General features: G+C 37.3%; 1 protein-coding gene across 2 annotated transcripts; it reads left to right on the top strand.

The window, feature by feature from the left end:
* Positions 1–1179: 1179 nt before the first annotated feature.
* On the top strand, positions 1180–8129 carry c1qtnf1 (C1q and TNF related 1). Of its 2 annotated transcripts, none has more exons than XM_061706115.1 (4): positions 1180–1357; positions 2321–2457; positions 3228–3328; positions 5045–8129. In XM_061706115.1, exons 1-4 carry the CDS (start codon positions 1346–1348, stop codon positions 5593–5595), a joined length of 801 nt encoding a protein of 266 aa, XP_061562099.1. In that variant the 5' UTR covers positions 1180–1345; the 3' UTR covers positions 5596–8129. The 2 variants fall into 2 exon arrangements, with proteins under 2 accessions (XP_061562099.1, XP_061562100.1); XM_061706116.1 differs by lacking the exon at positions 1180–1357 and adding an exon at positions 1707–1746.
* Positions 8130–14294: the final 6165 nt, after the last annotated feature.

Below are 14294 nucleotides of genomic sequence, written 5' to 3'. Positions count from 1 at the left end.
ATAGATGCACCTGGTAAAATACTCTTGAAAATGTCCTTTGTGTGTAGCTCTTATGTAAACCTAGCCTACCTTGTTAAGCCCGTATTTGCCACTGTCAGCGCCTAGTATCTGTTTGTTCAAGTAATTGACTGATACCAAATTAAAATATTCTCATCTAAGTCTAGTTGGTGACATAGTTTTGATTCCAGCTAGGTTGTTAAATATATTGTTATTTTTTTGTTGTGATTAGTTATTAGCGTTCGTGTTTTTTTTTTAATTTGCTGTTATGGTTAGTTATTTGTTGTTGTGATTAGTTATTTGCTGTTGTGTTAACTTATTTGTTGTTGTGTTTAGTTATTTGCTGTTGTGTTTTGTACTCCAGGGCCACTGGAAACCTTACATGCAATGTAAATTAATGAACCACTATGTGTTTATTTCAATGAAAGTGGCCTTTTCATTTGTCAAAACTCTTCAGACAAGTTCATATATTACTTCTGAATCACTATTAATTTGTTTTAATAATTATTCCTTTGTTTTAATAATAGTACAGTGAACATGAGCATAGTGTTTGCTATTCTACACAGTGCCATTACCACCTACTGGTAACCAGGCATACTACAGCATATCATGCTTATTGCAGCATTGTCACGCCAGTCTGAACAAAGGTGAAAGTCATTGGTTTCATGATCCAAAATTCAGTTTCCAGAACATGGTTCATTTAGAATTATGACACTCTGACCAAATACTTCAGAACATCTAAGAATGGAGCTACTCTAAAAAAAAAAAGTATTAAAAAAAATAAATGAAAAATAAATAATAATAATAAAAAAAAAAACTGCTCTAATTCAATTCCTAAATGTTGAATCATAATGCCAAATGAATGTGTGTTGTGTATTTCTATATGTACAGGTACATGTAAATATTTGCACGTTTGAGAGAAAATATCCTTTACTTGTTTTAAAGCATGCAGTTAAAGCAGAGGATCAACTGGACCCAATCCATTTGTTGCCTCTTTCACTTTCTTTTGTTAAATTATGAGCTCTTTCCACTTTCTTCTCTGCATTTGCAATTTCCCCTTTGGATTTCAGCTCTCAAAACTCCTCCTCCCTCTCCTTACAACCATGAAGCTTTGCTTTCTCAGTTCGCCCCATGTTCCTCCTGTTCCTCCTCCCCTTTGAGTTTGTTTCTAGGGGCAGACCTTACTGGCACACACTGACTATGCTCTGTGTTTAAAGAGCAAAGAATTATCTCAGGAAAAAGATACGCAAAACAAAAAACAAAAAAGGAACTTTGCCTGTCGAAGAGTGGGACAGGCACTCAAGGAAAATAAATACCTTTTTCCATTCTGAGAGGAAAATAACGTGTGATGGCAACAAAAGTAAGATTTTGCTTCTTGGAAATAACATTTTGATACTGCAACAAACAAGTGTAAGTGAAGTGAAGCAATTGAAGTAAACACCATTGTGCTCATGTTCTGGAGTCTGATATAGCCCAATACATAAAACATAAACATCAGCTTACTTAGATGTCTACTATGGAGTGACCCAGAATTCTCTCCAATTTCACAAGAATTTATTGTCTTCCCAGTTTTCAGGTTCATGCCATACAAAAGTGGTAACTTGTCTGAGCATGTATCAGCACCAAGCACTTCATTCGGTATGCCTCCACAATTGAATATGCATCATATTAAAAACAAGTGTTTATCCACTTATTGCATTCCTCCGACACTTTTGGAGGGGAGTAGATTAACGGCTAACATCTATCACGGTGAGCATGGTATTTTAGCTTCTATCATCTTATGTTTTTTTTTTTTTTTTTTTTTTTTTGAGGCACAATTGATTTATCCTTGCATTTAGAACACAGATATGAAACTGGTGGCCCGGGGGCCCGCCACATCATTTTATGTGGCCCGCGAAAGCAAATCAAAATTGCTCATTGTGTTCTTGTGTAATACCATTGAGATATTTGCAGGCATTTTTTTGTTACCAATCCCCCTTTGTAATGGTTGAAAAACATGTTTTTATAGGCTTCTGATTTCAAAACTGGCTATTCATCAATGTGCCGTGTATACTGTATGTAATTACAGTATAGGAGGTAATCTTTCATTTATATGGGTTCACAGTTGTAGCGGCCCTCCGAGGGAAGTCATATTTACGATGCGGCCCGTGACAAAAATTTGTTTTGAGAATCATCAGGTTGGGTTAGGATAAAACTGCAGACTGCTCACATGGTTTGAAAAATGCACAAACTGCAGAACCAAACCAGTTGGTCTAAACTTTCCAAACTTTTTTTCTTTCCTTGTTTTCCCTCATAAGCAATTGTTTTGCCTTGTATATTGCAGATGACACTTGCCATTGTTTGGATGTTTATGCTCACATGGCATTGTCCAGTCATTTCCTACCGAAAAATCCAACATGGGATGAAAGATTCAGAGATCAGGAGGGACCACGCGGAGCAGGACTACTATCGTGATGCCAGGTGTACATCTAACTAACACACACTACGTTCTGTTTGTAACAGAGATTTAAATACTTATTTTCCAAACAATTTAAGACCAAGGGCATTTCAACCATCAGCAATACTCAGCTCCGGTATGGCGGGTACAGTAGAACTTCTAAAGTTGACCACCCAGAGGTTCTAAAATTCAGAATTTGACCAGTATTTTTGGGAAAAGAATGCCTCTATGTTCGCACATGAGTTTAAACTACTGTTGTCTCCGACGTCATGCATTAGTGAGAGACCTCAGCGGGCCTCACAAGACTTCGATACAGTGAGCATCAAAGGATTAACTGCTTGAATTTCTTTTACTTTGACCTTTTGTGCTTTTTTTTTTTTTTTTTGCGACACAGTAAAATAAACTATTTTAATAAAGGGTGTAAGGAGCGTGAGAAGGTGAGATGAAAAAATGAATTTACACAGAAAGTTAGGTGAAAGTGAATCCATGTTCAAAGAAATAAGAGCCCAGCATCAAGTGCAAAAGTGTTTTACTGTTACATTTTACTATTAACAGTGCACAAAAAGTGTTTTATGGTGGTGGCATTTTGACCTATAATGGATTCTTTCTATTTCTATTATTTTCTTTGTGGGAAAAAAATGCAAATATAAAATATGAACATATCAGAGGTTGACCATTGTGTTTGAGCTTAGATTTTCCCTTGTATTAAATACTTCTCTTTTGATGGACGTTTGTTATAAGAAAACAATTGCAATATGCCTCGTTAGATAACTGGTCTGATTGTTGTATGAAGGAGTACAGAGTGTCGCCGGTGCTGTGACCCAGGAGAGTATGCCAGCCAGGACTACCCACAGTACCGGATTGTACCTCAGATCAACATTACCTTATTGAAAGGTAGGATCACAATGAAAACACATCTTATTCCAGTTATCTGCAGTATCCATATATGCACATAAACACAACACAATACTCAGAAAATGGATGGATGGATGGACTTCATAATGGGCAAATAATTCTCCCCAAAATAATTTGGGTAAAGAAGAGAAGCTGTTTCATATGATTCAGGTTTGCAATGAAAAGGTATACAAAAGCATAATGTTTGACAATTTGCTTATAACACCTTATAAATATTCCCCAAATAACTACAATTTTGTGATTATTATAATTTATTTGGATTGCATTGGAATCAGTTACAAGCTCTTTCTGTGTTCAAGCATTAGAGACAAGCCTTCTCTTGATTTAGTTTTTTTGACCTAACCTTAATATTTGTTATTTTATAAAAACTAAATAGCCTTCTCCTTTAGCCTCTAGGCTAAATCTGTTATTAATAGAGTAGAGGCCTGCGCTATGAGGAGAATTTTAATATTGATGTTTTGAATAATGAGTCGCCGATGGTGTAGTGGTTCACTCGCCTAACTTCTGTGCAGGCAGTGTAGCTTCAGTTCCTCCTCAGTGATGGAGAACGGTTTGTCTGTGTAATACAGATGTGAAAATTGTTGATACCCAAAGAAAAGAACGAAAGATAGAAAATCCCGCGATAAAACAGAAATAACTTGAAATGATAGAAGTCGTAACAAATAAAGGTTTTACTGAAAACTAACTTGGGAAAATCAGGCAGTGCATCATTTTTGTGATCCAGCAGAATGATTCACTTTTTTCTAGCTAATGTAAGAAAGTCAACGAGAAATAGAATAGCTCATCAAAACACTTCTTTCACATATATTATTCAAGAACCCTCTCAGTAGAATATGAATAAACCCACAAATTAAGTGCAATTCTCAACATTACAAAGTTGCAACATTCACTGTCTGTATAGAATTCTTTACAGTTACAGTTATTGTAGGTGATACTCACAGTTCATATTCAGACTCATGCTTCCACTTTTATTCTTAGATACAAAAGTTTCTCAGTGTATCACGGTCCAGGGATGAGTGATAGAATTCGGTTGTTGTTGAGAATAGCACGGGCCATGAGGATGATGATTGCAATTAATCTATTTTTGGTGATCTGTGGAATCTCACAATAACCGTCAAATTCTGTAGCTCGCAGTTATTCACAAATAGAATATATTTACATTGAAGTCATCTTAATTCATTGTTGAATGACTGACTTAGCCACCCAGTTTTGATCTGAATGCATCAATCCATCTCGGTTGAGTGAAAATATACTTTAAATATGCTTTATACAGTAAAAATACAGTATTCAAGCCATAATGCATAATCTGTGTGATATTGTAGGGCATTTGTCTTCTTCATTCTGAGGCATCACTCATATTTAATACAATGTGAATACGGGAAGTGCATTCTAAATGCGCGAGTTGATGGCAGGTTCTGCTAACCAATATTATAAGCATACTGTAGTTATAAAAATGACATAAAACCAGTTTCCAATGGTTGCTGAACTACAATCATTTAACTGGGCAATAATTTCCTGTAACTACGTTTTCCCTTAGATTTGCGGTTTGTAAATTCTTTGAGTTTGTAATAATGCTGTGAAAAAGTAAGCAGTTCAGCATATGGACACAAATAAAGTCACAACATAATAATAATAATAATAAAAAGATCGCTGCACACACAGTTACTGTATATCTCTCTTTTTCCTCTCCTATAGGTGAGAAAGGTGAGGTTGGTGAAAGGGGAGCTTATGGTAAACCAGGCAGAACAGGTCAAATGGGCCCACCAGGTTCTAGTGGCACGAAAGGAAGCAAAGGTAGCATGGGTGTTCCAGGGGAGCCCTGCAAGTCCTCCTTTGCAGCCTTCTCTGTGGCCCGCAAGAAGGGTCTCCACTCCAACCACTATTACCAGACACTGACATTTGACACAGAGATAGTAAATCTTTACGGACACTTCAACATGTTTTCAGGTAAGTTTTATTGCTATGTGCCGGGGATCTACTACTTCAGTCTGAATGTGCACACATGGAACCAAAAGGAGACTTACCTTCACGTGATGCACAATGAAAAGGACGTTGTGGTCCTCTACGCGCAACCCAGTGATCGCTCCATCATGCAAAGCCAAAGTCTGATGTTGGAACTTGAAAGCGGTGACCAGGTCTGGGTCAGACTCTACAAAGGAGAACGTGAGAATGCCATCTTCAGTGACGAAATCGACATTTACATAATATTCAACGGGCATCTGATTAAACACAAAGATGAGCTTTAGATTACACAGTGGCCTAGTTTTAATGGTAATATAGTATTAATGGCAATGGTTCAATGGTAAAATATTACTAGGAAATTGGTTTGGAACTTGTTCAGTTGATCATCATTATTGCTCTAGAATTTTTAAATATATGCAGTGGTGGTACATAAGTATATGAACTGAATTTCTTGAACTGAACTGAAACATATTACAATACTTTGTTACATTGGGTCAATTCATATAATTTAATTTTAATAGCTTTACCTTTGGTACATGTGCTTCATAACATACTGTTCACATATGCACTGTACAGAGCGAGGCATAACAGAAGATTATGGTGTAGCCCAACTAACATGCAAATCAACAATTAAAATCAGTGTAAATATTAGTCCAATAGTCAAGTGCCAGAAAATGTTTTGTGATTTAGACAAAAACCTTTTAATGAATGGCAAGCTTTGCAAGTTGTGCATTGTTAGATATTTCAGAGGGTTTTACAGTAACATACTGGAAACACTGTTGCGTTGCCAGTAAGTTATCCCTCATCATTCTTCCCTGTTTAATAATTTATTCTTTGGTCCATGTCCCATTAGCTCTCAAAGTTGAATAATAACAAACAAATAAACTGTTTCTATAATAACTTCCTTGGTGGAGGCAATAGGGTGACAATTAACTCTTACTTATAGGCAGATTTATTTACAGTATATAGTCAATTTCATACAAGGATGTAATTCAATATGCTTTACACAGAGCTAAATAAGGCAAATAACATAAATATATACAATTACATCAAGTAAGATCAACAAACACAAGTGTGCTAAAATGAAGAAATAAAACAACACTTTCTCGAATGTGAGCCAGTATGAGAGCTGTTTCGTATACAGCACTGTAATCAACAATCACAATAATAAAGACATTCAAAGATTTATAACTCTCTGACAATGTCAGCCCAAACTGACTGGGAAGTTTCGCATTACCAGTAATGAATATAATACTGTAAATAAATAATGACCAGTAAGTGTTCTATATGTTTATAATACATTGTTGTCCAAAACATTTATACATGTATAAAATAAAACTCTGTTACTGTAAGGGAATGCTTTCTATCCATATGCCTTTCTTATTTAAAATGAAAAATATATTGTTGAATACCAAACTGTATATTGTACTATATATTTAAGGGTATCACAAACAACTGAAGTACCATTATAAACTCCCTTTCTTTAAGTTTTCCGTCAATCTTCAGATTTAAATAATTTTAGACCCATCTCCAAACTCCCATTTTTATCTAAAATTGTAGAAAACAAAAAAGGTCTCTTACCAGTTAATCTCTTTTATGAGCAATAATTAGTTGTTTGAGAAATTTCACTCTGGTTTTCACAGAGCACTGAGACTGCTTTGGACAAGGTCTCTAATGATTTGCTGCTTGCAACTGACACAGGCCAGTCTTCTATTTTAATACTCCTTGACCTCAGCCCAGTATTTGACACTGTGGACCATGATGTCTTGCTCAACCGTCTGAAAAATTCGTTGGCATCACTGATGTCAAATATGTCCAATTCTCGGTCATGATCGGTGGCACCTCCTCCTTCAGGATTCCGTTTCTATATAGGGTCCCCCAGAGGTCGATCATGGGCCCCCTTTTATTCACCATTTACATGTTAACTCTTTGGTAAATCATCCGTAAACATAACATCAACTTTCATTGTTATGCAGATGATACACAATTATATGTCCCATTAAAATCTGGTTGCACCTACTTGTCACATATTATATCTTGTTTGGCAATCAGTGGATACAAAAAAAATTCTTACAACTTAACGACTCCAACTCAGAAGTGATCATGATTAACTCTCCCGGCCACGTCACTAGTAGTATCAATAACCTCTCCTCTGGTCTAGGTGCCCTCTCTTCAAATACAGTATTTGCAATGAGGACCGGAACTTGGGTTTAATTTTTTACTCTAACTTATCATTTGACACCCAGATAACCAAAGTTCTACATTCGTGTTTCTCACACATCAGAAAACAACAAAAATCATTCCTTTCCTTTGCTGACTTTGAAAAGATTACTCATGCCTTTATCACATCCAGACTTGACTACTGCAATGCATTTTACTCTGGCATCACCAAAGGCAATAGCCAAAGACTGCATTTAGTCCAAAAGTCTGCTGCCAGGTTTTTAACAGAAGAAGAGACCACACCACACCAGTTCTTGGTGCCCTTCACGAGTAACCTGTGAGTTTTAGAATTGATTTTAAGAATTAACTTCTTTTTCTTAAAGTTTTTAATGGTCAGGCTCCGGCTTATATCTGTGATCTGCTTACTCCCTGTAAGCCTAATTGCTGCCTGAGATCTTCAAGTAGGGCCCCCCTTAAGGTTCCAATAACTCACATGGTCACTAAGGGTGACCAGGCCCCTCAACTGTGGGGACTCCCTGCTTGAGGATCTCAGGCAGCAAACTCAATGTCCTCTTTTAAATCTCTTCTGAAGACTCACTTTCATCGTTTGGCATTTCTTAACTGTTAATATTTCTAACTCTTATCTTTACTGTGTTATTGCCCATGTTGTATATCTGTTTTATTGTTAAGCACTTTATAACTTGTTTTTGGAAAGTGATATAGAAATAAAGTTATTATTATTATTATTATTATTATCTATGGAGAGACTCCATACTCCATTTGTTTTGAATAATCTGAGAATACTGTAAATGCGAAAAGTCTACCAACAACAACATAAAACAGTGCATTACGTTGCACTCGTTTCATGATATTTCTCCCATCCATTTCAGTTTTGTAAGAATGCAAGTATACACAGTTTTGACAAAGCAAAACCGTAGAATGAACAAGATTTACAATTGCATTGATATCTTCTTTGGTCAGATTGAAGCCAATTTATCTTCAATATTTTTCAATGGTTATTCTCTTGGAGTGTAGTTGTAAAATGCGTTCCTTTAAAGCACGTGTCAAACTCAAGGCCAGAGCCAGCCAGCCACAGCATTTCCTCTGGCACACTCAAGCAAATCAACTGTGTCTACCTCATGTTTCTTGCTAAATGGATTTGTTCTTTTCATTTTGGCAGGTAATCTATCTCCAAAAATGGAAAATTTCCCCTACTTTTTACAGAAATTACAAGCATTTCCCCCCAATAATTACCTTCTTAACATATAATAAACAAAGGTATTCATAATTGTTGTCACTATTTTCCATCAATTCTGATTTCAAATTCAATTTGTTGTTGAATAAATAATATAATAACATTGAACTGCAGGGGCGTATAAGTAGGTCTAATAATATGCTGAGATGATTATATATTGACATGATTTTTACAATCCTACCGGCGTTTTTGGGGGAAACCATAACCCTGCATGAAGTTCTACCTCAAACTGACACTGTGGAAAATGTGCCTTGAATCCATGACACCTTTACACCACATGATGGCAGGCTCGACTGCTTAATATGACGCTGAAGCAAGGCTGTGCTGAGGGTTGTATAGATTTTTGCAATATTTATGAATTCATTGAATGGCCCTGATCTCCTGTATTAAGGCAAGATACCATATGAACATTCAGCTATTGTAATAGCTTCAGTAATGCTATTTGTAACGTCCATTGGCAAGATTAATGTGTTCCAGTTAGCAGTTGTGTCATATATACACGCTGCATGAATTAGCAATAGTACAGCTTCTCATTGACCACCTAATTGGTGGGTATACTTTATAACACAAACAAAGTATTCTTCACAATGTCAGTGTATCACAATATTGTTACAATAGCTTGATGCAATTTTAGTCATGTTAGTTAATGAAATGTTACTATAACTTCATGCAATTTTAGACATGTTTGTTAATAAGACGTATCAGACATCTTTGGTATTTGGTACTTTACAGCAAACTGTCATATGTCGGATGATCCTCATAAAAAGTAATTTATTCATTCAAAATTATTATAACGTTACTTAAGAAAAACTCTTTCGAGGCCTTAGGTAACCATAAAGGGAACGTGTAAAAAAACATATCAACACAAACTGAAGAACACTCAAACGCTGCGGTTGTTGCTCACAATTGTATTCTTTAAAATGATCTAGGGTGGCACGGTAGGCGACTGGTTAGCACATCTGCCTCACAGTTCTGAGGACCTGGGTTCAAATCCCGGCCTCGTCTGTGTGGAGTTTGCATGTTCTGCCCGTTCCTGCGTGGGTTTTCTCCTGGCACTCCGGTTTCCTCCCGCATCCCAAAAACATATGTGGTAGGTTGATTGAAGACTCTGAATTGCCCGTAGGTGTCAATGTGAGTGCAAATGGTTGGGTGTTTCTATGTGCCCTGCGATTGGTTGGCGACCAGTTCAGGGTGTACCCCGCCTCTCGCCCAAAGATAGCTGGGATAGGCTCCAACACGCCCGCGACCCTAGTGAGGATAAGCAGAACGGAAGATGAATGCAAAATGGATGGATGAAAAATGATCTAGTGACTGCATTTGCCTCGCGGCTGATTTTACCTGGTTGGAAGGGGTAAAAAAAAACAAAAACAAAAAACGGTTCAGGCAGCCCTTAACCATATATGACCATGACAGTCACAAACCCAAAGCTGTTTTAGGGTCATGTTTTTTGCCATTAATTTTCCAAATAACAGCATTTGTCATCCTTCTCTTGTGCTTCAGCTCAGAGAGCCAGTCACCCCATTCCCAAGCGGCTTGCGGGTACTCAGGAAATTCAGCTGTAAAGGCATTGGATATGTGTGTCTATATGTGAGGGCCAAGAGCAATATAAATTTTTAATTCAGTGAGGACATTGAATGGGCTGCTACAGACATGCCAGCATTGTCTATTTATTAGCATATGCCGATGGGAGGCCTGCTCTAAATAATCAGCCTATACGGGACACCAGTGCAATGAGACATTAATATTTCATAGCACATTGTGTACCTTGGTATATAGAAACATAAATAGTCTTGGTTCATGATGGTTTATTAGGTATTAAAGATTGAATACTACCCCCTTCTCCCTCATGTTTTCAACAAGACCTGGAATTCCCATTCAAAATAGTATTTTGCAAACCCTATGCAACCTACAATACCAAAAATAAAAATGTATTTAAATTAATATTCTTCGGTCAGAGTGAATTCGAATAGAGACGTAGCTTTACATTGTCAATGCCAGTGAGCAAAAAGTGCAACAATACATACTGAAGGTCAGTTCTCAAAACTAGGGTGTCAAACTAAAAAAATAATAAATAATAATAATTAACACCCTGAAAGAAGTATCATTGCTTGCTCTCTTGATCTTTCGTCTTACAAAGTGCAACATATTGAAGGACAGAAAATCAATTACACCCTAAAAGTAGTATTATTGCTTACAGTCCGGATCATTCTTTGCAATAGCAACTATTTATTGTGTGGGTGTTGAATACTAATGGAAATGTTACTTTGAAAAAGTAATCAGTTACATGCTACTTCTTTAATCAGTTACTAGGGAAAGCAACTAGAGCATTACTTTCGTGTCCAGTACATTTTAAAAGCTCAATGAATTTGGACCCCACCTACATTTAAACAGAACTTAAAATTAATGTGCATGTCAAATTGTTTATGATAAATCTGAATATTATAATGAAAAGGATGCTTTCTACATTAAATTACTAACATAAATAAATAGTGTCCACAAATATAAACTATTTGAATGTTGCTGTGGAATGAAGTGAGATTAGCCACCAATAAAGGCAAGGCAAATTTATTTATACAGCAAAAGTTAACTCAATGTGCTTTACACGATTAAAAGCATTTAAAAAACAAAGAGCAATAAGACATTTAAAAACAAAGTACATAAAATAAAAGACATCTTACAAAAATGACTAAAATCGTACAGTGTAAGAAAGATCATTTAAAAAAAGGAAATGCTCTAAAATGCTCAATTATAAGCACGAGGGGGAAAAAGAAGAGTTTTTAAACTGGACTTAAAAACATTGACACTTGGGGCAGATGTCATTTCTGTTGGAAACTTATTCCATTTGTGCATGTTATGTATTATTGTAGATACTATAATTACCGTTTTTACGAAGTGGATCAATAAAGGAACGATAGACATTTTAAAACTTTTGACACTTACTGCACCTCAACTGGCCACAACATCAAATGAATTAAAATTTCATCATGTTTGATCATCTCTACTTTTCAAAAACATCTGTTTAAATGGCATACTGTAAGTGCACAAACTCTGATTCAGGCAACTAGTGCTTTGAATGAGTCGGACTCAACTGTCAGTAATTGCAGCATGTCCTCCAGAACATACCGGCCTAGCAGTTTGTAAAATCTCGGTCTGAGAAAAAAAATCTGTGTGACTGGAAAATCAAGCATTCATGGCCATTAATTTCATGAAGGCATTTGCAGTTGAAAGATGTTTCATTAGGTTAGAATTTCTTGATCTGACATGGAGATCTTCTTTTGTCCAGAGTATACTGTGCATTTAACGTATAAAGTAGGTCCTTTACGGAAAAGTAATGGCTATTCCTCCGGTTCAAGAAAGCTGCTTCAGGTCATACCGGGTTTGCCAATCCTGTTGTTGATTGTTTACTCACATTTGTTGCTGTGTGTGCAACTATGTTTGCTTGCATCCATTTGTGTGTAAACAAAACGCGCTTAACTCTGCCTCTGATTGCCTTGCAATGAAAATGTACGCTGCCTTACACAATCATCATCACTTATGAGGCAGAAAAGTAAAAAAGAAAAAAAAAATCTTAGCCTCTCAGTTTAGAGATCTACTGTAGATGAGCTGAAGAAAACAGCTTCATGAGCTGAAAATTATTTTTCTTCTTTTTAATCTTTGGCAGTAACGGTAATTGTGTTATTATGTTTGAAACAGTGATAAATTGCATTACTTACTACTGAAAAAAGTATTGCCGTTAGTTATGCTGTTCAGTTTTCACGCTGTTACTCCCACAGCTGGTATTGAACACACTCACCAGACATGACCGAGGAATCAAATATGACACCCCCACAGATGTGATGCATTGAGTATGTGCCCTGCTTCAGCAGATTAAGCCCTGTGATCCTCCACTCTTGCCAATCAATGATGGGGCAGTGGTGGCTGTGTCAGCAATGCTGAGCGCTCCTGCAGCCACAACAATGCTTGCTTCTTTGTTGGGATTTTCAAGAGTCAGACTTGAGATAAATTGGTCTGAGAAGAAAAACACAGTATATGTACAAGAAAATGTGTAAATATGTGAAATTATGAGAATACATATTCCAAGAAAAAAATTATAATACACTATACACATATATTCAATAACAAAGCTGTGATTTTAAAGAGTGAATGGCAAAATGAGTCTGAGTCTAGCAGGTGCTGTCACTCTCCAGAGAACTGACCTTTATTTATTATTTATATTAATCGTTTAATTGCCTTAAAACACTTCTGATCATTCTCAAAGAAACCAACAACAGTGGTAATTCCAGTTGGTGTATTTTTATTCTTTTTTCAACAAAGACAAACGTTTGCACAAGCAAATTACCCATGTTCCTGGATCCCCCAACTCTCACACACACAGGACAAGGGACAGTCAAATACCATCTCTAGGTCCACAAAGCACTATATGTGTATATATATATATATACATATATACACACCATATTTTCACGACCATAGGGTGTGCTGTATTAAAAGGCGCAGTCTCAGTTATAGGGCCTATTTCCGTATTTAACACATACATAAGGCGCACCGTATTAGTGGGCGCAGGCATGGTAAAACATACGCTAGCTTAAAACATACGGTAGCATGCATGCACGCAAAAACAATGTTTTTAAAAAGACAGCGGGAGCAAAACTGAGTTCGGTTGTACTTTATTGAAGTATTTAACAATGTTATTTTTTGATCAATCCTCACCCACAAAGTCCTCATCTTCTGTATCTGAAATGAACAGCCAGGCAAGTTCTCAATCATACGGCAGGTTCGAGTCAGTCTCGTTGCCGTGCGAAAGCTCGAACAACAGTGCAAGCAGACATGTTAGCCCAAGCATCCACAATCCATTTACAAATTGTGGCGTAACTAGCCCGGCGCTGCATCCTAGTCTGAGTAAAGATGTGTTCGCCATCTGTCATCCATGGCTCCCACGCCGCTCGCAACTTCACTTTGAACGCCGAGCGGTTCGTCAAGCAATCCCGGAATGATGGCAAGCCCAGAGTTATTGCACTGGCACGCTTCTCCCGGCTGTTCTTTGCTCATTAATCCATTGCTGGAGTTGGTCTTCCAACTCGGGCCACCTCGCCTTGTTTCCGTGGAAACTCAGCTTCATCTTCTTGACTTGGCGAAGCCTCCTTTTCCTGCCTCCTCCACTTGCGAACCATGGATTCGTTGATCTTGAATTCTCTCGCGGCTGCTCGATTCCCATGTTCCTCCGCGTAACTGATAGCTTACAGTTTAAACTGTGCTTGAAAGCTGGGATAGGCTCCAGCACTCCCGCGACCCTTGTGAGGATAAGCGGCTCAGAAAATGGATGGATGGATATATATACATATACACACACACACGCTTGCCTCGCTTCTGCTTCCTCTTTCGCCGATCGTGGTGCGTCCACTGTGGGCACGATGCAGGAGTGGGGGTCGGCGTTAGTTGAAGGCAGTCAGACCACACTGCAGTTCCGTAGCTCTTCAATGAGAGTAGACTTTTAACTCTGTAAAAGTAGTTCTGCCTGTGTCAAGCAGCAACCTACGACTCTATCTGTATCAGAGCGGACTTGGTGCG

Source organism: Phycodurus eques, chromosome 19 (genome assembly GCF_024500275.1).
Source record: "Phycodurus eques isolate BA_2022a chromosome 19, UOR_Pequ_1.1, whole genome shotgun sequence".
Lineage (NCBI taxonomy): Eukaryota > Metazoa > Chordata > Actinopteri > Syngnathiformes > Syngnathidae > Phycodurus > Phycodurus eques.
Note: the sequence above shows the minus strand (reverse complement) of the source record. Positions and strands in the feature narration are given on the sequence as shown.